We start from the raw sequence: 25618 nt of genomic DNA on the forward strand, positions 1-25618 counted from the left end.
AAACAGCATTTTTCATAAGCTTCTGTGCACCTTGATTATCACAATATATAATGGTTGGATAATCAGCAGTAAAATTTAATTCTTTAAGAAAACGACGTAAATAAACTGCTTCTTTGGCACTTTCTGAAAGACTGATGTACTCTGCTTCAGTACTTGATAATGCAACAGTTTGTTGCTTTCGTGATTCCCATGTTATCGGATTTCCAGCTAGCTTGAATAGGTAACCTGTATACGATTTTCTAGTATTAATGTCAGACGCCCAGTCGGCATCGGTATATCCAATAAGTGCTTTTCCAGTCTTTCGAAATTTTAAACAATAATTTTTAGTTCCTTTTAAGTATCGAAGAACGCGCTTTGCAGCCAACCAGTGTAATTTTCCAGGATTGTTATTAAATTGGCTCAGGTGACTGACGGCATATGTAATATCTGGCTTTGCATAGCCTTATGCCATTCTTCAGCATATCTTCCATTTAATGCTTCTTCTAATGTCGGATTTGTATCTTCTTCAGCAATTTGTGCTTCTTCCTTTTCTATGTTTATATTGTGGTACTCCTTTTTTGGTCTTCCTGGCTTCCCAGTCTTGACATTCTTCGGACGACCTGGCCCCCTTTTAATCTGCATTTCAGGTATTGCTTCGGAATCAGAATCTTCATTATCAGATGATTCAGCAGATGCTTCTGCCATATTTGAGGGGTCTTCTGTTATTTCATCAGCCGATATTTGATTTACATTCAGAGGTTCTTCCTTCTTTTTATCAGGAATATTTTCGAGAAATAAAACTTCTAAATCTTTATCATAATTAATACAGTTTTCAAATTCATCAATGAATCTAACATCTCGGCTTATAACGATTTTTCTGGAATTTTTATTCCACAGCCTGTATGCTTTCGATTCATTTGAGTATCCTACAAATATATGTTCTTCTGATCGAGGATCGAATTTCCCCTTAGACCTTTTATTAAGTACAAAACATTTCTGTCCGAATACTTTGAAGTGAGATACAGTTGGCTTGATGCCAAAAAATAATTCATAAGGTGTTTTGTTTACTCCCAGGCTTCGATTCGGGCAACGATTACGAATATAAACAGCACAGTTCAACGCTTCAGCCCAAAAGGATTCGGAAAGATTACTTTGTAGTAACAAACATCTGGCCATTTCAGTTAAAGTGCGGTTCATGCATTCAGCTCTCGAATTCTGTTGAGGAGTCATTGGTGCAGAGAATTCTCGTTTAATCCCGCATTCTTGAATATATTTATTAAATTCTTCTCCGCGATATTCGAGGCCGTTATCAGTCCGAAGGATTTTTATTTTCTTTTCTAGACGATTTTCGACCGCAGCTTTGTATTTAATGAATGCATTTTTCACTTCATCTTTAGTTTTAAGAAAACTGACTTCGACATAACGCGATTTGTCATCTATGAAAGTAACAAAATAACGCGAACCAGCATGGGATGGGACTCTCATAGGTCCACACAAATCTGAGTGAATCAAGTACAGTAATTCATCACTTTGAAATTTTGATTCTTTTTGAAAAGGTTGCACAGTTTGTTTACCTCTGATACAGACTTTGCAGTCTTTTAGAGATTCAGTGTTATTAAAATTTAAATTTCTAACCATGTTATCAGACTTAAGTCTTTTCAAATCAGACTCATTTAAATGACCTAATTTAAGATGCCACTTTACAAAATCACTTACCTGTGCTATTGCAGCTGTTTCAGTGCTTGGATGTATATAATAAAGATCACCATGACGAATAGCCTGCACTAGTATAGATCCATTTGGTTCTATTATTCTAGCATGTCGTTCTGTAAAAATCACTGAACGATTATTTGTAGTAGCTTTAGATGTTGACAGCAAATTACATTTTAATTCCGGAACACATAACACATTTTTGAGCGTAAGTTTAATTGTCTTATTTCCGTTAGGTACTGTTATAAGGACAGTTCCAATTCCTGTAATTTTTGCTGTTTTGTCAACTGCTAACTTTATGGCTGAATTCGTTCGAGGGTGAAATTCTGAAAATAACCTTCTGTCATTGCACATGTGAGATGTACAGCCACTATCTAAGCACCATGAGGAGGTCTTCTGATAAGCATTGTTTACTGCTAAACTAATCTGCTCTTCATAATTAGAAGCCATCATAGAACCTTGATTTCCCTTATTTGATTGTCCATGTTTTCTATCAGCTATTTTCTTTCTGCATTCAGATGCCTTGTGCCCAATTTTCGAGCAGTAATTACACTTCAAGTTTCGAAAATTTCTTTCAGCTGGAAAATTTTTGTTTGAATTTACCTTCCATTTTTCATTTTTCTTCTGTTCTTGATTTCTTCTTTTATAATCAGTATAGTATGCATTCTGTGAATCTTGAGATGTTTTCCCTTTTCTTGCTTCCCATTCTTCTAACATTTTGATTTTCAAAGATTCGGGACTAGGTAACTGATCTCTTGATTCGATGGCGCATCTAAAATTTTCTGGAATACTATAGAGCAGAAGAATCGATAATAAATCATCAGCTATGTCAATTTCCATTTGTTTAAGCTTATCAACCATTTCGAAGAAATTATTCAAATGTTCAGACATCGTTTCGCTTTCCACCATTTTTCTAAATAAAAGCTGTTTTAATAATGTAGCCTTCTTCGCAGGTCCTTTCGATTCATATACGGCTTTGAGTTTATTCCACACAGCATTTGATGTCACACAATGCTTTATATGACACAGTTCACTAGGATTAATAGCAAGAATTATATCTGCGCGAGCTTTTTGATCAGCTTGGAGCCATTTCTTTTCGTCTTCGGTTCCTTCAGCAGGTTTTAGCACTTTACCGGTTACATAATCCCAATGGTCGTTTTTAATCAATACTGCTTCTATTTGTAATTTCCAACTGTCAAAATTATCTTTTCCGAGCTTTTCTATAGTAGTCAAATGCGACATAATGTAATACAGTCTCTCACAGCCAAAAAACAAGATTGAGCGCTATAAAAATAGGCTTAACTGAACGTTGATCAGTTCTTACCGTTGATTAGACGTAACAGTTTTTGCACTGAATTAGGCTTAAGAGTTCAATGCTCGAAAACTTCAAAATGTTCATTTTAAAATAAGTATTTTGCTAATTAGGCACAGTTGAAACGTTCCTGGGCCCATAACCATTGAAGAAATAAATGAGCCTAAATAGATTGTAATATCAATGAACATTTTTAATGACAGAAATTAAACATAGTTGCGTACAGCAGAGAAAAAAGACGAAGAAGTAAGAATGGTATACATATACATACATACGTAATAAACAGTTACGTCATCATTCATCACCGCGCGGATAAACGCGAACGGCGCATGCGTCAGGAGAAGCTCTCTTAAGCTAAACGTCGTATTATAATTTATGATACAACAGTTACTGGTAAAATCAAAGATTTCTATTATGATTACTGGAATGACTAATTGAATACTTCGTAAAAAGAAAGGTAATCTTTTGAATTTTAGATTTCTAAAAATATGAGAATGATATGCGACATTCATTACAACCAAATAATTATAGGCCACCGGCGCTTCCTGGCATACAGGAAAATATTTAATTTAAAAAGTAATAATCTTTGTAATTTTTGTAATGCTGAATGCAATACACGATATTTCGTCAAAGACTGCGTATTTTTGCAACATGTTAGGGAAACACATATCAACATAAAAGAATTTCATTGTCACTAGAAAGAATTTAATTTTGCAAAGGAGTTCATGAGTTGTATAAAGGGAACCATAACAGAATTGGGAATTTTAATTTCATGCTTATGACTGTATATATTTGATTTTTGATTTTAAATATGATTAGTTGTTTTTTCAGTTTTTTTAACCCAAAGAACTATTTATCTCAACGTCATTTTATGACGATTCACTATAAATGGCTACATCACTTTTCAAATTGTTACCACCAAACTCTATCACCTGTATTATATTTAACGCAATTAAACAATAGTGTGCATGATAGTATGCAAGTTTCTCGCACTGTGGAAAACCACTTGTTCCTAGAATCTCTCAACTAATGAAAAACATTGCCCTTCACCCAAACATGGGCACAAGAAGCCTGAATTGGGAGTTTCGAATTTGTGTTACTATCTATTTCATGTTTTTAAAACATTAATGGATTTTCGATTAAGAAATTTAAAGGTTTCAAAGCAAGAAGTGGTAACCCATTATGCGAAATAAAATATTTGTATCTCGAATGTGCGAGACTGTCTATAGAAAACTCTAAAGTTATGCTGCATTTAAATATTTTAGCGCAAAGGGGCGTTAGGCTAAATGCTCTCGAAATTTTTTGCCTGTGGCAAATGAAAAAAAAAAAACGCACTTTGTGAGTATTGTAAAATCCGAAAGCTTTCATATTTTTTAATATTAATTGCAAGTTGAAAGAAGAAAGAATTATGTTTAAGTTCATAGAAAAGCTCCTCTGCATTTTACTTCTTAAAGACAACTATCAAATAATTATTTGTATTTAATGGATTAGAACTGTGTTAGGTAGAAAACAGTTTTTTGTGTGTTTCTTGGCCGTGTTCAGTTAACCACACTGCCGATGAATATCGGTTAGGAGAAATGCAGCTCATTCATATATCACTTATCTTTAGTGTCATACTCGACATAAAGTACGCAACAGGCAAGTCTCTGGTACGGATATCACCTTCATAATTTTCAACAATTTGTTTTCACGTCCATGGCGAACCGAACAAGTATTTTTGTTAGTCTTTTCATTAACTTTCATAAAAGTTATTAAATTCCACTAACTTAATTTCATTAACTCCTTCAATTAATCAAAGGATCGAAATAGTTATGAATTTACATATATGCAGAAAAACATAAAATCATGGGAAATTCAGATTTATAGGGCGGTTTGTCTATATATCAGTAACAACAGGCGTACTGATTCTTATGAGTAATCCCGACGGCCCGATTTATGCATTTCCATCGGATTAAGGAGATAAATGAGGAGTCTTGAATACGTTACCTTCTGCTATAAAAGTGAATTTTAATACTATATGCCGATATAATTTTCATTCTTTTACAGAACCATAGAATGGAGAAGAAAGGCAATTTAAGCAACATAGCAATACAGAAGAAAGGCCATAGAGAAGGTAACAATAGAGAAGAAAGGTAATTTAAGGCCTAAAGAAAAAATTCGATTCTAAAGGTGAGAAACTAAAATTTAGCGATGTTTTGCCCGATACATCAGCAAGAAGCCTGATGTATCGGCCAAAACAATTTCTAAGATATAGTAAGGACCCAAACATGCGAAAATGTCGGTGCTTAGATCTCAAAACACGCTCCCGGAATTCATTACTTGTGCCAGAAACTCCATCGATTCGGCCCATGAAACAATAAATAATTCAAAAAATTAAATAACATGCTATATACACACGTAACAAAAATATATGTTTATTATATTCATAGTTAGATCGCATTTAATAGATTATACTTAAGCTTTTAAATTAGTAAGAGAGCAAGAAAAACATTGTTTCTTAAAAATAAGCAATCATGTCGATTATATGCAAGTAGGACAATAACTTAAGGATAAGGATGGAGCACTAGCTTTGACAACAAAAATGTTTTAGAAATTTCCTTAACAATTTAACAAATATTGGTACATACAGCTGCCTGTAGAAAATTATATGCAAATAAGACAATAACTTCGATAAGGATGGAGCACTAACTTTGACAACAAAAAAACAAAAAAAAAGTTTTAGAAATTTCCATGACAATTTAGCAATGGCTTATTAAAAGGCCTCTCGTTCTCTCGTTCAAGAAGCTTTTAATGGCTTATTAAAAGCTTCTTGAACGAGAGGACTGCTGAGCTTCAGCTTGGGAACGAAGCAAAGGTTTATTCTCTAGAAGAAGGCTGTCCTCAAGGCTCTGTATCCGGACCTACTCTTTGGAACAAAATCATAAATGATCTTTTAAGTCACCTCAACGGTTGTTTAAAAATTGTGTTTGCAGACGACTTACTATTAATTTTCCAAGGAAGGATTTTGAATAACATTCTTTTGAGAGCACAAGAAGTTCTAGATTTTGTCTCCAGTTGGGCGATTTCTCATAAACTCACTTTCAATCCTTCAAAAAGTAAAGTTATGCTTGTTCCCAGTACGTTTGATGAACAAAATATTGCTTCTTTGATGCTCGATAATTCTCCGTTGGAATTTGTAGAAAATGTCAAATATCTTGGTGTCATTCTTGACCAAAAATTAACATGGAAAAAGCACATTGAATTCCTTTCTGCTAAATGTGAAAAAATTATTAATGGCTTTCACCGAATTGCCAAAAATACTTTTGGAGTAAGCTACGATGTTAATAAACTCATGTATAAGCAGTGTACTGTACCTTTCATTTCGTACGGCTGTCGTGCTTGGGGACATGTTCTTGCCAAGAAGGTTAACAAAAGAAATTTAAGAAAGATTCAACGGAGAATTCTTCTTCGTATTATTAGTGGTTTTTGAACCTTAAGCTATGAGGCTACTTTTGTTCTTGCAGGAGTTCCGCCTATTGATTTTGAAATTGCATATAAGAATAATATTTTTGAGTCATTGGCAACTCATGCTTCGGAAGACTGTATTAATGGAATTGTCCCCTTCACTGATCTTCCTCATCCCGCTTCTTTAGAACCCATAAATTTCTGCGATTATAAAGAGACTGCTGAAATAAATTTTCATATGGTTTTCTTTACAGATGTCAGCAAGATGAACAACAAGGTTGGCCTTGCATTTGTTCTTTTTGAAGGCAATTCCGAGATTTGTTTTCTTAGACACCGTATACGGAATGAATGTACAGTTTTTCAAGCAGAACTTCTGTGCATTTATCTTGCCGTCAAGTGGATCCAGGATCATGGGACAGCATCCTCAAAGTACCTTATTTGTTCTGATTCTCTTTCTTCTCTTCAACTTTTGAACAGTATTACCAGCTGCGATAAATTAGTTATCGAAACCCTAGTAACTGTTAGTTCACTTAGAATTAGAGGTATTGATATCTGCTTTGCTTATGTGCGTGCTCATCATGGTTTCTACGGATATGAAAGAGCTGATTTCTTAGCTAAAGATGCCTTAAATTTACCCATTGATATCAACATTAGCATTCCAAAGAGTTATTGGAAGTCCTTTCATTATAAAAAGCTTTTAGCTATGTGGAATGAGGAATACATTTCATCTTGTAATGCGGAAGGCACCAAAAACTTCTTTCCTTCTATTAACCATAGACTGAATTCAGAGTCTTTCCTCTCGTTAAATTTTAAAGTGTCACAGTTTTTGTCTGGTCACGGTAAATTTGCAAGTTATCAGTTTCGTTTTAATCTACGATCAAACAATTTATGTGAATGTTCAAAAAGAGTTCCTCAGGATGTGGAACATTTGATTTTCTCGTGTCCTACATTTGATGGCCCTAGATTATGCTTACAGAACGATTTGAAAATGTTCGGAGCGACTTGGCCAGTGAACTTATCTGTTTTTGTGAAGTCCAGACTGCTGTTCTCTGCTTTTGTTCGCTTTATTTATGCATGTAATTTTTAATGTTTATTTATACATGTAACCTTTAATGTTCTAGTTAACTTACTTCTGTAAGCCCCGTGTTGTACATATGTGGTGCACGGGTAGTCTGTATGTTCTCAAAGGAAAAAAAAATTAGCAATGGCCTATAACAAATATTGGTACATACAGCTGTCTGTAGAAAATTATTTAATAATTGTGTTGTAACAGTTAATAACTTGTACTACCTGAGAAAATTTCAGTTTTTTTAACAAACAAAACATCAAATTTCAAAGTCAAAATATTTCATTGTATAAATCAAATTTGATGAGTTCAAAATTCATTGTTTATGCAAAGATCAGATAAAGTCATTTCCATGGGAGGAGTTTGAAAGAGAAAAATTCATTACATGTACGGGAAAAATTTAAAATTTGTAATAACTTCATGTAACCTGTGGTTGATAAGCATGGCGAATTAAATTACTTACACTGCTATTATTCTCCGTGCTGGTTTACTTAGGAGGCTAAGCTAATCGATGAAAAATTCAATCACTCATTGTGTTCTTATTCTACAAGGAGGAATTTTAATCGAAGTCAGCTTTAACAAGAACTTACTGTAGCTGTAGTATTTTCATCAAAGCGTTTATATTTCTGCAATTTCGTGAAAAGATTTCCTTCTGAAGCATATTCCAGAACTATGTATATTCTACTTTGATCAGAGAAGTATCCATACAGGCGCAAAATATTAGGGTGCCTAAGTGAAAGAAAGATTAATATTGCATAATTTGAAATGGTAAACACTGGAACAAATTTTACTACAATTAAAATAATATCACAGATCTTAATAAAATATTCAAAGGTGAAAATTGTGTTTATATCAGATTTTTAGTCAAGCATCTACGTATACCAGGATCAAACAATAATTATCGGTTGCTAATATAAACTTTCGTATTTTAAATGTTTTTGAAAATATATTAGAAAGGTAAATTTTAGAAATATATTATTATATGTTGCTTCTCTTAGTGTTTTTTATTTCATCATTTAATAAGAATATGGTTGCTTTTACTGGTTTGTTTCACTATTTCAATATTAAAAGCAGAGATCCGATGTTAAACAGTTACCTAATTATTTACGTTAACTATTATTATCACTTATTCAAAAGGAAAGTTGCGTTTAATTGATCATGACATTAGAATTTTCTGCCTAAGAGGAGGGATGTCTTTGTAGGGGGGTACTTTCTAAGGCTGGTATACGCGTTATACATGAGGAAAAAATGCTCATGCAGCTAGTTCGTTCACGCGAAATCGAACCCAGGTCCAAACTACCATGTTCAGCTACCTTTACCACTCGGCCACTGGTAGGCTATTCAAAGGAAAATAATTTAGAATTTCGAAAGCAATTGCAAAGGAGCATGTGACTAAAGAAAAGTAAACTCATCAAAGACAAATTCCTTTTCTTTCTCCAAATATGAAACATTTTGCTGAAGGATGACACTTAAAGTTTTACAGTATTTTGCATTTCCAATATTTTCAAAAATTTCTGCATATATGTTGCTTCTCTATATTTGGCTATATTTTGAATTAAGGATTAACGGTATGAAATACTGTAATTTGTTTTTAGATGCATAAAATTGCATATATTACGTTATACGGTAAGGTTATGTTATTCAATTACGGCAAAGCCTCGATGGCAATCTGCCTAAGGGGAGGGATGCCTTCGAGGAGGACTTTCTAAGGGAAACTGGCTCGTATACACGTTACACATGGGGAAAACCACAAAAACACCTATGCAGCCAGCCCGTTTGCGGGTTTCGAACCTCAAACCGAACTACCAGTGTTCAGCGACTTTACCTCTCGGCCGCTGATGGGCCTGTTACGCTATACTTCTAATAAAGGATTTACACTAAATGAAATAAAAATAATTTTTTGCACTTTCATTTATATACCTGGTTTTAATATTCGATAGGATTTCCGCAAGCCTTCCATGTTTTCAAACGCAAACGTGACAGCAGCCAGCCCTCGTATGCTTGTATCATACAAGTGTTTGAGTGAAAGCGAATTTTGTGCAAAATCCAGGCAGTGTTAGAAATGCGGGTCAGAAACTGAATTAAAAAGAGCATCATTTATTATTTCTTAATAAAATGCTCCTTTTTATTATTAGCTAAGAACGGACAAATACCTATAAGTTATAAAAAGAGAAACGTTTTTCGAAAATACATAAAGTGGCCAAAATGACTTTTCATGGGAAACCATCTAGTTAGAAAGCATCTAATTTTTAAACTAACTTTCAGCAGAATATACTGTGTTAGTATGTTGTCTAATAATAAGTATTTGTGCTGAATCCATTTTCTTATAAGATTTACCACAAAATACGGGAACAAATTGTTTATATGATTATTAATGCATTATATAGTATTAAGTCTGCCGTCCTTTTTGATACATTGGTTAGTGCTCCTGGCTGCTGTATTGTCAAAATCTCGAACCAGAATCACTGAGAATGTTTGGATGGTTTTAGGTTTATAGTGTCTGTGCAGGATAAGGGCACTTAAAAGTATTAGAGAACCGAAAGTCCTCTCGGGAGATTGATGGTAGGGAGAATAGTTAGAGAGCCTTACATCTGCTTCTCTCCTGATAAGTATTAACAATCAAACCTGCAGGAGACATCTCTGAAATATTTTCAAACATCTCTCGAGAATTACCTAAAATAAATGTCAATCTAAAATTTAGCATTTTTTAATGTCAGTACTCTTCAATTACAAAGATGTAATCAATAGAAATGTCTCTCATGTTCCAATTGCAGAGGGAAAGTAAATATACATTCGATTTTTCCTTTTGTTACTGTTTGTGGATTTTTATAAATAGGAATAAGTAATTTTTTTTTTATTTCATTTCGTTTTGCTTTGTTATTTTATTTCATTTCGTTTTTTTTTTTTTTTGATTTTATTTCATTTCGTTTTGCTTTGTTAATGTTTTTAAATTTTGTTAAAAACATTTGTTGTCCATCAGCCACTTACAAATCCAATACTCGGCGACCATTCAGTTTGAGATCTCTATTGATTTACTCTGTACTGTAATAATGAAAAACTTATAAACTTTAAATTCTGGAAAGCGTTATTTAATTAATTTTTTTAATCATCTCAATAAGAATTTTATCCTGCATTTAAAATTTACTCACCTTAGCTGAGAATGGACTTTGCATTCCCTTATTACTTGATGTTCGATACCTAATCTTTCGACTTCCGACTTATACATGACCTGAAATGTAAAGATTTTTTTAAATATTTACAAAATTTACTTTATAGGATTTAAAATAAAATTAGAGAAACTTTGCAGAAATTTGACCTAACAAATAAAATATAAATAAAACCGAGTTAAACCTGAGTTTGTCTTAGTTTCCGAGTGAAAGCTCTGATGGTAGCGCATCATATAATGTATTTTAGGTAATTAGTAACTGTCAATCTTCTATCTGCCCTTGCGAAAACAGTTTTAAAATAAAACATTATTTAATGGCTCTCTTTCTTCAAAATTTTGTAATCAAAATACGTTTAAAAGTTAGTTCAAAATTGAATTAGGCGAAAATCGCTTTTCCTACACATATGAAATAAACTTTGTTATGAATCGCGTTACACATAATACCTACAATTACTTTACTTGTAAAACACTAATTTGAATGCAGGAGGCTTCGAAAAGAAAATACAGTAGGAATACGGAACCAAATGTGATTACCACTTTTTCCCCCGGCGAAGTATCCCTTATACTGTGTTTTAAATTATACCTATCCTGGATCATTAAATATTATTTCTAAATTATAATTTCTGAATCTTAATTGTTTCTAGTTGGAAAGGCAGCTCAAAGAAGCAGTCAGGGAATTTGGCCCGACTTGGTGTTAATGATCCTAATAATGCTTCTAGTTGGAAAATTATTTCATATTGTGTAAATGGAAAGAATTGAAATTCAAGTGGAAAAAACCGATTATATTTTTAAATATTTTCATAATTAGTTTTAAATTTTGAAGACAAACATTCTTATGCATTTTTTCTTTACACTTTTGCTCTTCTCATGTATACAGCCACGTAGTTTCACTTAGAAAACATTACGCAATTACACAAACTCAGCTTTTAACACAAATTGTGATTCAAAAAATTCGTTCGCTTACGAACAGTCCCCCCAACTGCCGACTTGTAAAGTCGCTGAACACGGGACGGCCCGGACCGGTAAATGGGATGGCTGCATGGGAATCACAGCGGTTTTTCCCATGTGTAATGTTGATATGAGGCAATTTCACTTAGAAATTCGTCCATTAAGACATATTTTTCCTTTGGAAGATAGCCTTTAAGAGCTTTTCCATAATTAAGATAAACTAATCGATCGCTTACAACGTACAATTTTATGGAATTCGAATCTTGGCACTTTCTACTCTTTGGTAAAACGCCATATTTCTAAAGAATTGCCACGCTTCCTCATTCATCAACCAGCAAATCTCAGACACATTACGATTCCCCACAACAACAACAAAAAAATTGCGACATAAGCAAACGCTAATGACCTTCGAATTTGATAATAGAAATCCGTTCTCGTCTCTTACGCGCTCGCATACCTCAGTTATACATTTGGAGTACGATTTCAAATTTTGGCAACAAAGCACGATATTTAAATACTTTTCAAGGGGAGTGGATAATCAGAAAGTACCGAAATTTTTATTTCATCACTTCAGTATATCCCATCGGCTGTAGACTTTGACTATAATAGAACCATGAATATTGATAAAGATCCTGCAAAAGTTGCATCAATCATTTTAGCGGAATTCCTAAGAAACCGATGCCTCTTTATTTAAGAAAACAATTAATATTCGACTCCATTCGTTTTGAGCTTCATGTAGTTACTTTTGCCAATTTCTACTATTTTGTTAGAACCTCCGATTTAGTTGAAATCGTAGTTTAGAGCGCTATGTGTACAAAGTTCTCGCAGATTGTGATTCCAGTCTATTATTGTTTTGTAAGCCATATTAATTGACCATATAGTGTTCATTACTGCACACGTTTTTAAAGGTAGGATCACAGAACTTTAATACTAATTCTTTGCTCCCTGATCTGCAGAAAGCATGCCCCAAATTTTATTTTTTACTTTTTTTTTCAAAATGCAAGAAGCAAATGAAATAATTTCAGTTAATTTTGGGTGTTGCTCATGAAAGCAAAAGTAGACTTATCGGAAATCAGTTGGGTTTCATCGAACGATTTTGCGGTTCACTATATACGTATTCTTTATGAATCTTCAGTACTCAGATGTTAACAGAAAAGGATTTGCTAACTTAAGTGGCTAATTGGATACAAACTGTTTATTTCAGGGGGAAAATGCTTAGCCATTGTTTCTAAAACAGTTTCGAATTTTTTTCCCAACCTTAAACTGCAACATTCTGCCGCCACATGAACTTTGCTAAGCACGTTTTCAAACGAAGTCTTACGTTACCCCCTATTTCTCTTGTTCACAGTTTTGAAGAACCTCATTTCTGCTCGTTATTTTCCTTATGAACTCCAGCATGCGAATCCTGAACGTGTAAATTGAACATTCATGATTACTCGACAATGTATTATATACTCCTGTAATAAGGAACTAATAGCATCCCTTTTTGGTAAATTTCTTAGACCCATGATCAAATCATAAACTCCCTCCCCCAAAACAAAATTGCGATTTATAGGTGTTCTTAAAACTTGACGAAGCCATAAGTTTGCAATAGCGATTAATTTATTTACGGAGCTAAATCTGACAACTTTTCGCTTTTTTATCGAATTTGGCTTTTCTTCGTTAACATGTAACTACCAACTTTTCTAGATCATACAGAACTGATTGATGCAAGTTTTTTATTTTTTTTATATTTATTAGTAATTTGTCAGAAATATTGATATTTTGTTTGCAAAATTCTCATATCATTAACAACTGTCTTTTACCTTCGATATTCCCAATTTCTTTTAAAATCCTTGAATCCATTCATGTTACGCATAAGTTAAAAGTACAATTTAGTTTTCTTTTAAATTCCTAAATGGAATTGTTTCAGATTTTAAAGTTATTACTTTTAAGATCTCTTGCAATACTTAATATTTTTTCCAATGAAGTTGCTTTTGCCTTTACTATAGTATGAAACATCTGTGGAAAACAATTGCTATGGTGCCTTTTGTGAGAAACAATTGCATTTAGGCTTTACAGATGCAGCTCAAAGCTCCATCAAAATATAATTTCATAATCGTGAATTAAATTCTTTAAATTTTAGCAATGATCACCTAAAATTACTTAAGAGAAATCATTAGTACTTACTTTCAAAGCTACTATAAAGTGACTCCTTTTCTCGCGGGCTAAGTAGACGTTTCCACATTTTCCCTGCCCTAGACGCCGGGCTATTTCAAAATCTTCAATTGTCAAACTCACGCACCTTTTCAAAAGAATTACGTTAATCGTACATAAAATATTGAAGTATATAAAAATAAATTTTCTAATTATTCAAATCTGCGGACAATGCATTTTTACAAGATTTACATAATTGGTTCTCGGTTTTAGAGCAAATCCGGACGATAACTTTTTACTCCCATTTTTATGGAACAAATTAACTTTTGCTCCCAGTTTTATAGAACAAATTTTCTCGAAATTTTCAACGCTGAGGTATTCGCGATGGTAATGCAATATTCTGCAAGAATTTTACTTTCAAAAATGTGTTTGATATTTATTTAGAATTACATTTTTTCACATGCTTCCTTAATTAATAATTGTAAAATTCCAATCATCTAAAGATTTAAAAATAACATTTTATTTTATGTGTTGGAAAATTTCTTTTTGCGCCAGAGAACTCAAATACTATCTCGGAGACTATTTATTGAGACGCGAAAATTATGGCCTTGATTACACGTAGCACGCGTAAAGAAAAAAAAAAAAAAAAAAAAAAAAAAAAAAAAAAGCACGTTTGAAGAAGACTTCTCCACTTTTGGAGAAAGATCGCGTAGTTTGGGGTCTTTTCTTTAATAATAGGCAAAAATGGTCGATGCGATTTTCCGAAAGTACCGTTTTAAGTGCAAAAGGCACCAGCCGCAAAACATTATGCAAGAGACATGGCGGATCCATTGTGGGCGTTTCCACTTTGTTTCTACCTAAATAAATAGTGCAGTAGTACTTTACACATATTACCTGTTTTTAAATAATGGGTGTCCACTGGTATCGAACATTGTTGTTACAAACTACTATCCATGCACAGCACTGCATTTCTTTATGTGGGTATAGTAAGAATTCCCACCTTACCTTCCGCGGAGACTAGAATTTGTTCAGTCGTGTCTTTGCAGTTGCGAGAGTCATGAGCGAGCAAAGGTTGACTTGGATCATGGAACAACACATCGCCACAGAACACACAAACTTATCGTTCAAGAGAATATACTGACATCTGAAATTTGGCAGACTCCAAGCATGAGTGCAGAAAAATGTGTCTTCTTATGACCATGTGTTTGAGTGAAATAAGGGCATCAGTAAAGAAGGAGAGCGAGTGGATGAAACGAACTGCGACAAATACTGATCGTGTGAATGAGTTTATTTGTATGGATAGGCACATCGCTATTAAAGAACTTTTTTAGATGTTTTCAGCGAGATCCGTTAGTGTAGAAACCATCGAGGAAAATTATTTTCACTATTGCAAGATTTTCGCTCGGTGGATTCCAAAGGGACAGACAAGAACAAAGTGAAGCACATGCATCTCTCTTACGACGGTATAAGAATGAATTGAGTACATTTTAGACGTCCATAGTGACTATCAATGAAACACGAGTTCACTAGTTGAGTTCCCATGTCCAGGCTTAAATCTCACTTGGGATGGCATGCAGTTTGAGAATAAAGATGCAATGACTGTCAGCGTTCAGGAGTGAATTCACTGAAAAACTGAGCTACGGACTACTATGAAATATACCAACCGTATCACTACTAGGAAAAGATGACGAAAATGTTTCCAGAATTTTGGCAAAATATACCAACTCTGGCGGGAAGTATCTTGAAAGGCAACATATTTCACACTCCTTTCATTTACAAAGAAGGTTTTGGTGAAAGAATTCAGTCCCGATCATATTTGAGCCACCTGGCATGCATTTAACAAATTTTTACGGTATTTCAGAAATCTTTCCATTCTGTTTCCTGCAATTTGTTGCCAAAAGTGATGGGTTTTTTCCTCTAAAAATGTTTTAATCCGTCATTGCTAATATTAATTTTAAGGAATGACGAAATAAGAAAATGAAGAATGAGAAAACTCCGAGATAGTATTTGAGTTCTCTGGCGCAAAAAGAAATTTTCCAACACATAAAATAAAATGTTATTTTTAAATCTTTCGATGATCGGAATTTTACAATTATTAATTAAGGAAGCATGTGAAAAAATGTAATTCTAAATAAATATCAAACAAATTTTTGAAAGTAAAATTCTTGCAGAATATTGCATTACCATCGCGAATACCTTAGCGTTGAAAATTTCGAGAAAATTTGTAAAGAAAACAGACTCGTATTCAGATTAAATTTAGGTAGACGACTTAAACCAGCCATATAACAACTCTACCTGCTCGCCTGGATCCGATTGCTAATCGAACTACCTGTATTCAGCGATCTTAATAGTTCGACCACTGGTGGGGATATAAAAATCAGGTACTAAAGTCTAAATTACACCTTTCTGCAATTTATGATACAGTAATTTTCCTTTACATTCATATTTTCAATATACAGCCTCTTCATCAAATTGTAATTACGTAATTTCTTATTCAAGAGTATTCTTAAATATTAGGTAACATTAATCGAATTTATTTGCGAATTTTCGTATTAGTTAAATCCCGGCTCTAAATAACACTAAAGTCCTATTTACTCACTATTACCGAGATATTTGTATTCCATGAAGCTTACAAAAACTTTTCCCTTAATAAACCTTTAAATGAATTAGTAAATAATGGATATAATCTCCAAATATTTTGTAACAAAAGCATTTTATTCACATGAATATCGGGAACTGTAAGTAAGTTTTAAGGGTACTTAAAATCTCGTCGACCACAAGAAATGGCGCCAATCGGCTCCAAACAAACAAACAAAAAAAAAACTAAATACAAGGGAAAAGAGTTATATTCTTATTTTTCTTTCAAATTTATTATATTACCATTTATTTATATTGAATTTTTCATTAAAATTTTACATTATTTTTATTAAGGAGATACACTATAAAAGCAATTATTTTCGCGAGAAAATACAAGTCTCGCGAAATACTTTTTATCGCCTCAAATAATAATAAAATATCAGAAACCTTTTACTCACCGAATTTTGGGAAATTTTCAGCTCGTGAAATCACCAATATCTTCATTTTCGTGAAAATTATGGCCTTGATTACATGTAGCAAGTGTAATGGGAAAAAAAAAAAAAAAAAAAAAACAGCATGCTTGAAGAAGACTTCTTCACTTTTGGAGAAAGATCGCGTAGTTTGGGGTCTTTTCTTTAATAATAGGCAAAAATGGTCGATGCGATTTTCCGTAAGTACCGTTTTAAATCCGAAAGGCACCAACCGCAAAACATTACGCAAGAGACTTGGCGGATCCCTTGTGGGCCTTCCCACTTTGTTTCTACCTAAATAAATAGTGCAGTAGTACTTTACACATATTACCTGTTTTTAAATATTGGGTGTCCACTGTTCTTCAACTTGACCTAACCTGTAATAAATCTACGCATATGCTAGATATATACTAATTTATTTCAAAGAACAAAATAAAATCAAACATTTTAAAAGCCTTTTGACAATATTTATTTTATAGGCAAATGCAGGAATTTGGGGGTTAACTGATAGCTGCCAAAGACACCGCCAATAAAACATCATCGCTTGGCTGATAACATATTTTCACTGCCAGCAAATTGATGAAACTTTAAATATCTCCAGAAGTTACTGTCTGAGAATAGCATACAGAATCAGTGTCACTTGTGTCTATTTCCACAAGAACCCTTAAATAAAAAGGCAAATAATATCACAATTACAATTCTAACATTTAATCCTATGTTGTTGGGTTTGCACTTCCCTTGTATATCTTCCATCATATATAGCAAATGGAATTCTTGCAAATATTTTGTTAAACTAACACATATTTAAAAGTATTGAATTGTTTCTGCTTTATTTCCTTGCACGTCTCACAACCTCAGGGGGCTAAGTGCAGCACAAATTAACACGAAATCATCAAACGTTGCTGAGAATTCCCTGAAACGAACGTATTATATTCTAATAAAATACGTACAGTATATATGCCTTTGCTGTACTTTGTGTAAAGTGGTTGTTGAAGTAGAAAAAAGAAACCATCCTTACACTACTTGAAAGACATATTAGGTTATCTGTATTTGCCAAAGCACAAGAGACTTCCTGAAGGATCTCCAAGAAAAGGAATGCCTTCCAGGAGGACCTCATACGATAAACTGCTCATATCTACATTGCATATAAGGCAATTACAAAAACACCAATGTAGCCAGCACATTACCCGGGGTTCGAAATTAAATTATTTAGTGGTCTTGGCCATCTGGCTAATGTTGGGGAAAGAAAAATATTAAAAACGTAAATAAAAATGACTTTAAAAGAATAAGGAACAGTTTTTAAATCTGTAGAACATTTAAAGAAATCAAAATAACAGGTTCCGTATTTTTGATGCGTCATCGAATATCAGCTATTACAAATACCATAAAGAACTTATCGTTAAATAAAAACAGAATTTACGTAATAATGGTGAATAGGCAACATTGGCGTATATATCCTTCTGTAGAATATTTGGCACCTATTATCCTTTACAGAAAAGATTCAAACTATAGATAACAATGAGCCATCTGGTCATAAGCGGCTGTATTTTCATTTAACGTATCTATGATTGTTTGCCGTGTATTTACCTGTAACTTAACGTAATTTCCCTTATAGGTAGCGATATTTAATAACGCTTATTAGAGGAATATCAGCAAGAAAGAAAATTAAGCAGCAGTTTTTCCAAAGTTTAAATTTCCGTTACTTTTATTCTGAAAAAAAAAAAAAAAAAAAAGTGTCAGAGTAAATTATTTTTGAATACAGTATGCTATAGCCGTGTTGTTGTCTTTAATGCTTTTGAAGAGCATTTTAAGTACAAATTGTAGTTCAATTCTATTTATAACCTGGGAAAGCTTGAAAATATGTCTAAAAAGCTATTTTCTATTTTAAAACAATTTAGCTGGTAAGAAATTTGCAAGAGAGAAAATTTAGTTTGATTTTATCATTAATGACATAAAGAAAACAAAGTTTTAACTATGTACACATTTTTCTACCTCACAAATAATGTTGCAGCTCAATAAGAAAATCGTAATTTCGGCTTTTATAAACGAAATAATTACCCAAACAATCTGACTGCTCTTTTATTGTATCAGTACTAAAATCTAGTACCTGAGCAATAATTCTAAAAGTCCAGCTAGTTTATATGTTACTGCCTGAAATGTACTGTGAATTTTTAAAATTGTCAGTATATACTCATCCAGCGCTAAAATAAAATTCATTCGCAAAAATAATAAATTATCTGAGTGTTACAAAACTGTAAAATATATAATTTGTACTTGCATACATAAATGCTATAGCTTACTTATCCACAGCTCAAGAAAAGACAAATATAATGTGTGTGTAAAATTCAATGAAGGCATAAGCCATAACTTTCTAACCAATTTTTGGCTCAGTATCCTGTTTTCGAGGGTTATTTTGCATTAATGCACTTTGGAACTTTGCGATTATACTGGCTTTCAGCAGGAAATTAAAGTCCTGCTCTTGCCAGTTCCTGATGTGATCCCATGTGGGGCCTGACAGAGTAGAAACCTGAAAGAAATTTTCTCTCGTGGAGGTAGAAGTGTGCTGGAGAGAGAAAAAGAAGCACTTTGCTCCTGTACTGCTACATCTTGGATGGAATCGCCAAGCAGGGGCCGGAGAAAGAAACTTCGCATGACCTGTGTAGGATAGCCCGAATACTAACTGTTCATTCGTCGGAGAAAAGCCAGAAAACTGGAACTTATAATTCTGAACTCAAGAGGTGGGCGGCAAATGGGCGGAGGTTTTTGTCTTCAGCCAGGATTTCGTAGATAAGAATGTCCGTGAAATTACCAGGATTCACATTGATAATATTATTAAAAAAGTTGTTGTTTATTCTGCTGAGGTAGTCCTGAATAGTATCTATTTTCACGTTGGAGTGGAGAGTCCTATTCCGAACATAATAAGGAGCTTTTGTGATGATTCTTAGCACCTTATTTTGAAGCACTGAGTTTGCTAATTTCGTTTGCTTTGTAGTTTGCCCAGGCTGGGGAAGCATACGTGAGAATGGGTCGGATTAGAGTTTCATAAATCCTCTTTTTCAGTCTGAGGGTGAGGTTTTCATTCTTTAGGAGAGGGAAAAGCCTGAAAATGATCCCGTGTGCTTTTCCGCTTACTCTAAGCATATGATCCTTCCAATTGTGCATTAATGCACTTATGCATTCGATGTCTTTTAAATGTGATCTGTAGACACGCAATTAAATCACATGGCATGTTTTAGATAATTATGGGTCTACAGCAGATTTTTAATTAAAAAACTTAGCGTGCAATACGAAAACGGAATGTTTACAATTCACAATTTCTCAAAGCATTTTTAAAAATAAACGTAGAAAGCAAGCACAGATTTCTACTACAGCTCACAAAAATGATATATAACGTATCCATAGTTCCTTTATTTTCGCAAAAACTGATCATAGACAAATACTTTGTTATAAAAATGTTTTAAATGACCCAAAACATTCTTGTCTTTATATTTTTTTAATTTAAAAAAGATAGAAAATATAAAATTAAAATTCTTACACGATTCTCTGGTCCATATACTTTTGTTTAGAAATTGACTTTCCTTTTTATAAAAATAACTCAAAAAATTCCGATATCCGTACGACAAAAATTGAGATATTTGATATTAAAATCAAGAATCGTATTAAATGCACGTACATAAACTGAAGAGCGAAACGTTTGCATTTGTAGTTAAGTAAAAATAAAGTATCGTTTATAAAAGCATTAAGAGATTACGTGGCAAGTATTACTATGGTGATTATTGTGATAGATATTGATCAATATAATTTTCCAAAATGAAGATCTTATTCACAGAACCTTACAGAATTTGTGATCTAGAAAAATCTGGCAGGCTTCATTACGTCTCGTTTGCCAATTCTTAATATCATTTGCAATTATTAAAAATATTTGTATTTTAAACGATTCCCAGATTATGATTCTAAAGTAATAAAACTTAACGAGAATATAATAGCACACAAATTATTTGTAGGAACTTCTTTCGGCATACTATATATTTAATAAATGATAAAGACAGAGTAGTATATCAGAAAACAATATCAGTGAATGACATTTAAGGGTTAATAAAATAAATAAATCTCGATTTATTCTAAATTATTTACTAGCCGACTTCTCAATGCAAATATAACAAGACATTAGAAACCTCAAATTTGGAAATTTAATATCTTGGTTAATTTTACTCGTATGGTAGTAAAAAGACTATAAAATGTTCCTAAATATAAGTGTAGGGACCAGAGGAAAGTATAAAAGTTGGATTTCGTAATATTTACAAAGTCTACGCTTTAAAATTTTAAAAATGCAAAAATACGATTTTGTTTTGTCATTTAAAAGGTATTTACATTTGGGAGTACATTTATATTAGCCAATGGTTTCGAGAATAAAGGTCAAGCAAGGACTCGTGAGAACACGGTTGTGTTGAAATTCCATGTTACTTGTTTTTCTAGATACCACTCCACTCACAGATCTGTGGTCTCTTTTTTTCTGATAATTTAAAAGTTTTGATTTCTTAGAATATAAAAATAGAAATGAATGATACTTGATTCAATCTTTAGAAACGGTCGACTGATATAATTTCGGTATAATTCTTGTGAAGATGGTCGATTGTTAATATTTATCTGAATATTTAAGTGTTTTAGAAGTGTTTAAGCAACCAGTTCTTTAAAGCATGAACTTATTGACCACTTTAACCTGTCTTTCTTCCAGTCAAGAACTCTAGAACGAACCCTCAGAACTCCTTAGTGCCCAAGGCCCCCTCCAATAGCCAAGTGATTAAGACTGTTGTATACTGATACTTCGACCTAGACTCGAACTCTCATGAGTGGGCGGGACTCGTAGTTGGCTTACGTGGTTTCAGCCACAAAACAAATGTGTTGCTGAGAAAAGATAACCGAAAAATTTATATTAAAGTTCCACTGAAAATTCGTTAGAAATGATTTAAATGTAATGTACTTCTTTGCTTCGTAAATGAAATGTACTTTCGGTGCTTTCGTAAATCAGAAATACTACTAAATTTGTTAAGCATTAAATTTTTAAATATTGAAATTAAAATGGGTAAATGGAAATGCCTATTCTCGCAAATGCGATATCTGAAAGGTATTTTCAAAACATAAGAAAATAAAAACCTTATATAACATAAGACTTAAAATTATGAGAAAACTTACCCCTACATATGTGTGGAAGGTGTAATGTGATAGGAACAAACTAAAGTGTAACTACTGTAGTAGAAAGAAGAAACGTGGAAAATGTACGATACATAATTACTCAAAATTGCAGCAGGAAAGTGCTTACTTGTTCTTCAAATCGATCATGTTTTCACTGGCGAAAACAGGCTCAGCCTCCTTCGTTACAGCTTTCTGCGAAATTCAATCAATCCAAAATCAATCAGTTTGGCACAGCAAGTATATTCAAATGATTAGATTAGCACAGGAATCTTCCTGCCTTTTACTTTTCATGCTTAATGGCTTAACACTAATTACTGAAGGACGAAGTTTTAGGAAGAATTTATGACACAAGAGCAATCAATCAAAAAATAAGCATAGAGCAGTACTTTTGCTTTATCAAATTTAAACGCCGCTTAGCACACAGCTACTAGTAAATATTGTGAACGAAAATATATTGTCAAGCTTTTCTGTGAAGTCAAATGTAATCATAATTACATCTAAATGAGAAACAAATAGTTTAATGATATTTAAACCTTAACAATCAAATAACATTCTCAAAATATTTAATTATTACTACTAACTCCTTATTCGAATTTATGAAAAGGTAAATGGAAATTGACAAAGAAAAATAAAATTTTACGAAATTAATTTAAATCTCTTCCTTTCTTAGTTGTGTCCAACACATGATTTGGATTTTTCATAACTTCCGGGTTGAAAAGCATTTTAGATGCTTACTAAATTTATCTACATAAATTTATGACTGTCACGATATGATCGTTTAGATAGTCACGATATAGTAGACTGTCACGATATGATCGTTTCGTGCTCGAAATATTAAAAATCTAATTAATGGATTCCTTTGTTCGTGAATGAGATTATTAATTGCTTAGGTAGAAATAAACTTTTAGAAATCAGATTATTGTACTACTTAAGACATAACTTATTAACGCATTTGTGTTCCTCTGAATAGATCTCTTTATGGGACAGAACGTTGCTTGAGGAAATGAAACATTTCTAAATATCTTTCCGTGTTAATTGGTTGATATATATACAACAATTCATTAAACTGAAGAGTAACACAAGTTTTAAATTAAACAGAAATACCAATTTTTCAAATCATTTTGTATTTTAAAAATATTGTTTAAAATGTTGCGGAAAAATTCAATTGCCACGATTATCAACATTTCGGATTTCAATAAGCGAATTAAGTTCCGAATTCGATTTCGGTAATTCAGGGGCATATAATGTTTTAAAGATCATAATGCACGAACATAATGCTCAGTGATAATGACTTGCGCAAGAGACAACTTTAACTGTGCATATTAGGCTAAAAATGATTTTGAAGCTATTCCGACGACGAGAATAAATTAATTTCGAATAGTAATACTGAAAATAATCATAGGGCAGCTAGCAGCACGGTTTCCTAATAATTAGGAATGATAGTAGGAAATGATGAATTTAAAGCAAAAGGATATATTACTGCGTATATCTAAATTTAAGATTAAACGATTATGATTAAACGATTAGAGGATTAAACGACGATGTTAGACACAGACAACTTTTTAGAAAGTCGTTTCTCTGTAATACATTTTCACTATTCTTAAACGGTATTCTTTTCCATTTACTTTTACATTTTTCGAAAACCATTAATGTTCATCATCATTTATGTTTTAAGGTCTAATTTATTTTAGTAAATTTACAGTTTACTAAATATGGGTATTTCAGTGAATTTACAATTTACTTTTACGAAAATTAATTTTGTAACTGTTTAGTTCATGCAAAAATCTCAGCATTGTTAACAAAACAAACAACATAAGTTTATTACTTTCTTACGAATTAAAATGAAAAAAAATGAACTGTTTTCATCAAGCCGCATTATTTGTAGAACGAAACATTTACACTTTCTTAGAAAAGAATACTCGGGTTTTTTTAACAATCATTTTACAGAATTAATAATATCTTAAATTAATCATCTTAAATACCCAAAACTGAAAATTAGTAACAATACTAAAAACAATACAAAAAAACATAAAACTCAAATCAAATAAATTATTCAAAACTGTGCTCGCTTATATATCTATATTTAATTTAAAATATATTATTATAAAACGTTTACAACACTTACTACCGACAAAAGTCCCATTTACAGTAGTAAAATGTATTTAATTTGCAGTTAACTTAAAATATCAACGGTAACACACTATATTAAATAACTCATGAACATTTAGGACACTGCAACTACTTAGCTAATAGAAGCATTCAATACACATTTCAAAAAAATTCATTGCAAAATATACTTACAAGCAAAGTCGGAGATGTTTCTAATTTAGCTTTCTTATGAACATTATTTTGTTCTTCAAGTTGCATTCTAGAACTCGGTCCATTTCTTTTAACGCTCGTACTATTTTCACACATTTGTTTATCGCATACACCATATAAACACATATGTTTTCTCCTGAAAGAGTTATTAAGCTGCATGTTTTCAGAATAAGGTACTAGAATGCAATCCACAATGAGAAGTTAAATCTAATAGTATAAAATAAGTAGAATTCAAATCGCATTACTTAATAAAATGATTTCTAATTCGTAAAATAACAAACTTTTTACCAAAAGAGAAGCACAAAGCTCAAAAACATGGAATACTAACGAAAAACTGCAAAAGTAGAAATCGTCAGTTCCGAGCGATTACAGGCATCTTAGCTGCAAGTGTTTTAAATGGCTTAATGGTATATAGTAACCATTAAGCTGTTTTCCTTAAGTAACTCGATTACGATTTCTTACAATACATCAGCTCTCTTAGATAACCTCCACGTGGCTTTCTTATCAATAATCGATTAATCAAATCTTATAAAATATTTTGCACAAATTAATTTGATAAAAATAATTAAAACCTTAAAGGTAAGCATTTTTTTCATATTTTCTCTGATAGATGCTTCTTAAGTAACGAGTTCTTCACTAACATAAAAATTTTACTTAAGTTAGTTAATGTTATTTAACTAGTAATATTTAAAATGATAATTCTTAACCAGAAACTGAACAGTTCAGAAGCAAGCAATTCACCTAATTAAAGATTGGAGGTTTATCTCATCTATCAAAAAATACTTTTCTATTTTACTATTTCCTGAAGGCTTATATAATTAATGAATGTTCTATAGACTAATCATAAAATTATTCATACAAGTAACGTCAGAAATTTCACTTTTAATTACACATCATTCGCATTAGTAAACTAACTATTGGTATATATGTGGGGATCAACTCGTTTTCTGTGGCGCAAAATAAAAATATTAAAATTTAATAAAAAATTTTAATTATGAAATTCAAAGAATATATGAATGTGAAATATAATAAAGTAGGCGCAGTTCAATGTAATCAAGATTGTGCATGATAGTGTTTTAATATTACTAGTTAAATAACATTAACTAACCCGACTAGTTTGATAACATTAATCGAATAACAATATTATGCCATGAGAAAAAATATCCTTTAAAATAGCAATGGAATTTAACTGATCTATTACATAGTTAGAAACGTATAAATAGAAAATTTAACAGCATACCAGTAATGAAAATGTAAAAGTTTATGAATTATTTATAACATTTCTAAAATTATTGGAC

The 25618-nt window shown here is 32.4% G+C and overlaps 1 protein-coding gene across 3 annotated transcripts in view; it reads right to left on the reverse strand.

The window, feature by feature from the left end:
• The window catches only part of LOC118194708 (aurora kinase C-like), a 43142-nt gene extending 18345 nt beyond the window's left edge, over positions 1-24797 (reverse strand). The window contains exons 1-6 of one of the 3 annotated variants that reach the window (XM_035365892.2): positions 24649-24797; positions 24303-24456; positions 22129-22193; positions 13795-13909; positions 10661-10740; positions 8102-8240 (exon numbers count right to left, since the gene is read on the reverse strand). In XM_035365892.2, coding sequence (XP_035221783.1) covers positions 8102-8240; positions 10661-10740; positions 13795-13909; positions 22129-22193; positions 24303-24446 — 543 coding nt within the window. In that variant the 5' untranslated portion in view covers positions 24447-24456; positions 24649-24797. Of the gene's footprint in view, positions 1-8101; positions 8241-10660; positions 10741-13794; positions 13910-22128; positions 22194-24302; positions 24457-24608 lie in introns of all 3 variants that reach the window. The other 2 variants (XM_085826094.1, XM_085826093.1) reach the window with 2 other exon arrangements.
• Positions 24798-25618: the final 821 nt, after the last annotated feature.

Source organism: Stegodyphus dumicola, chromosome 10 (assembly GCF_044657685.1).
Source record: "Stegodyphus dumicola isolate Sdum_Otavi_A_Nest chromosome 10, ASM4465768v1".
Classification (NCBI taxonomy): Eukaryota; Metazoa; Arthropoda; class Arachnida; order Araneae; family Eresidae; genus Stegodyphus; species Stegodyphus dumicola.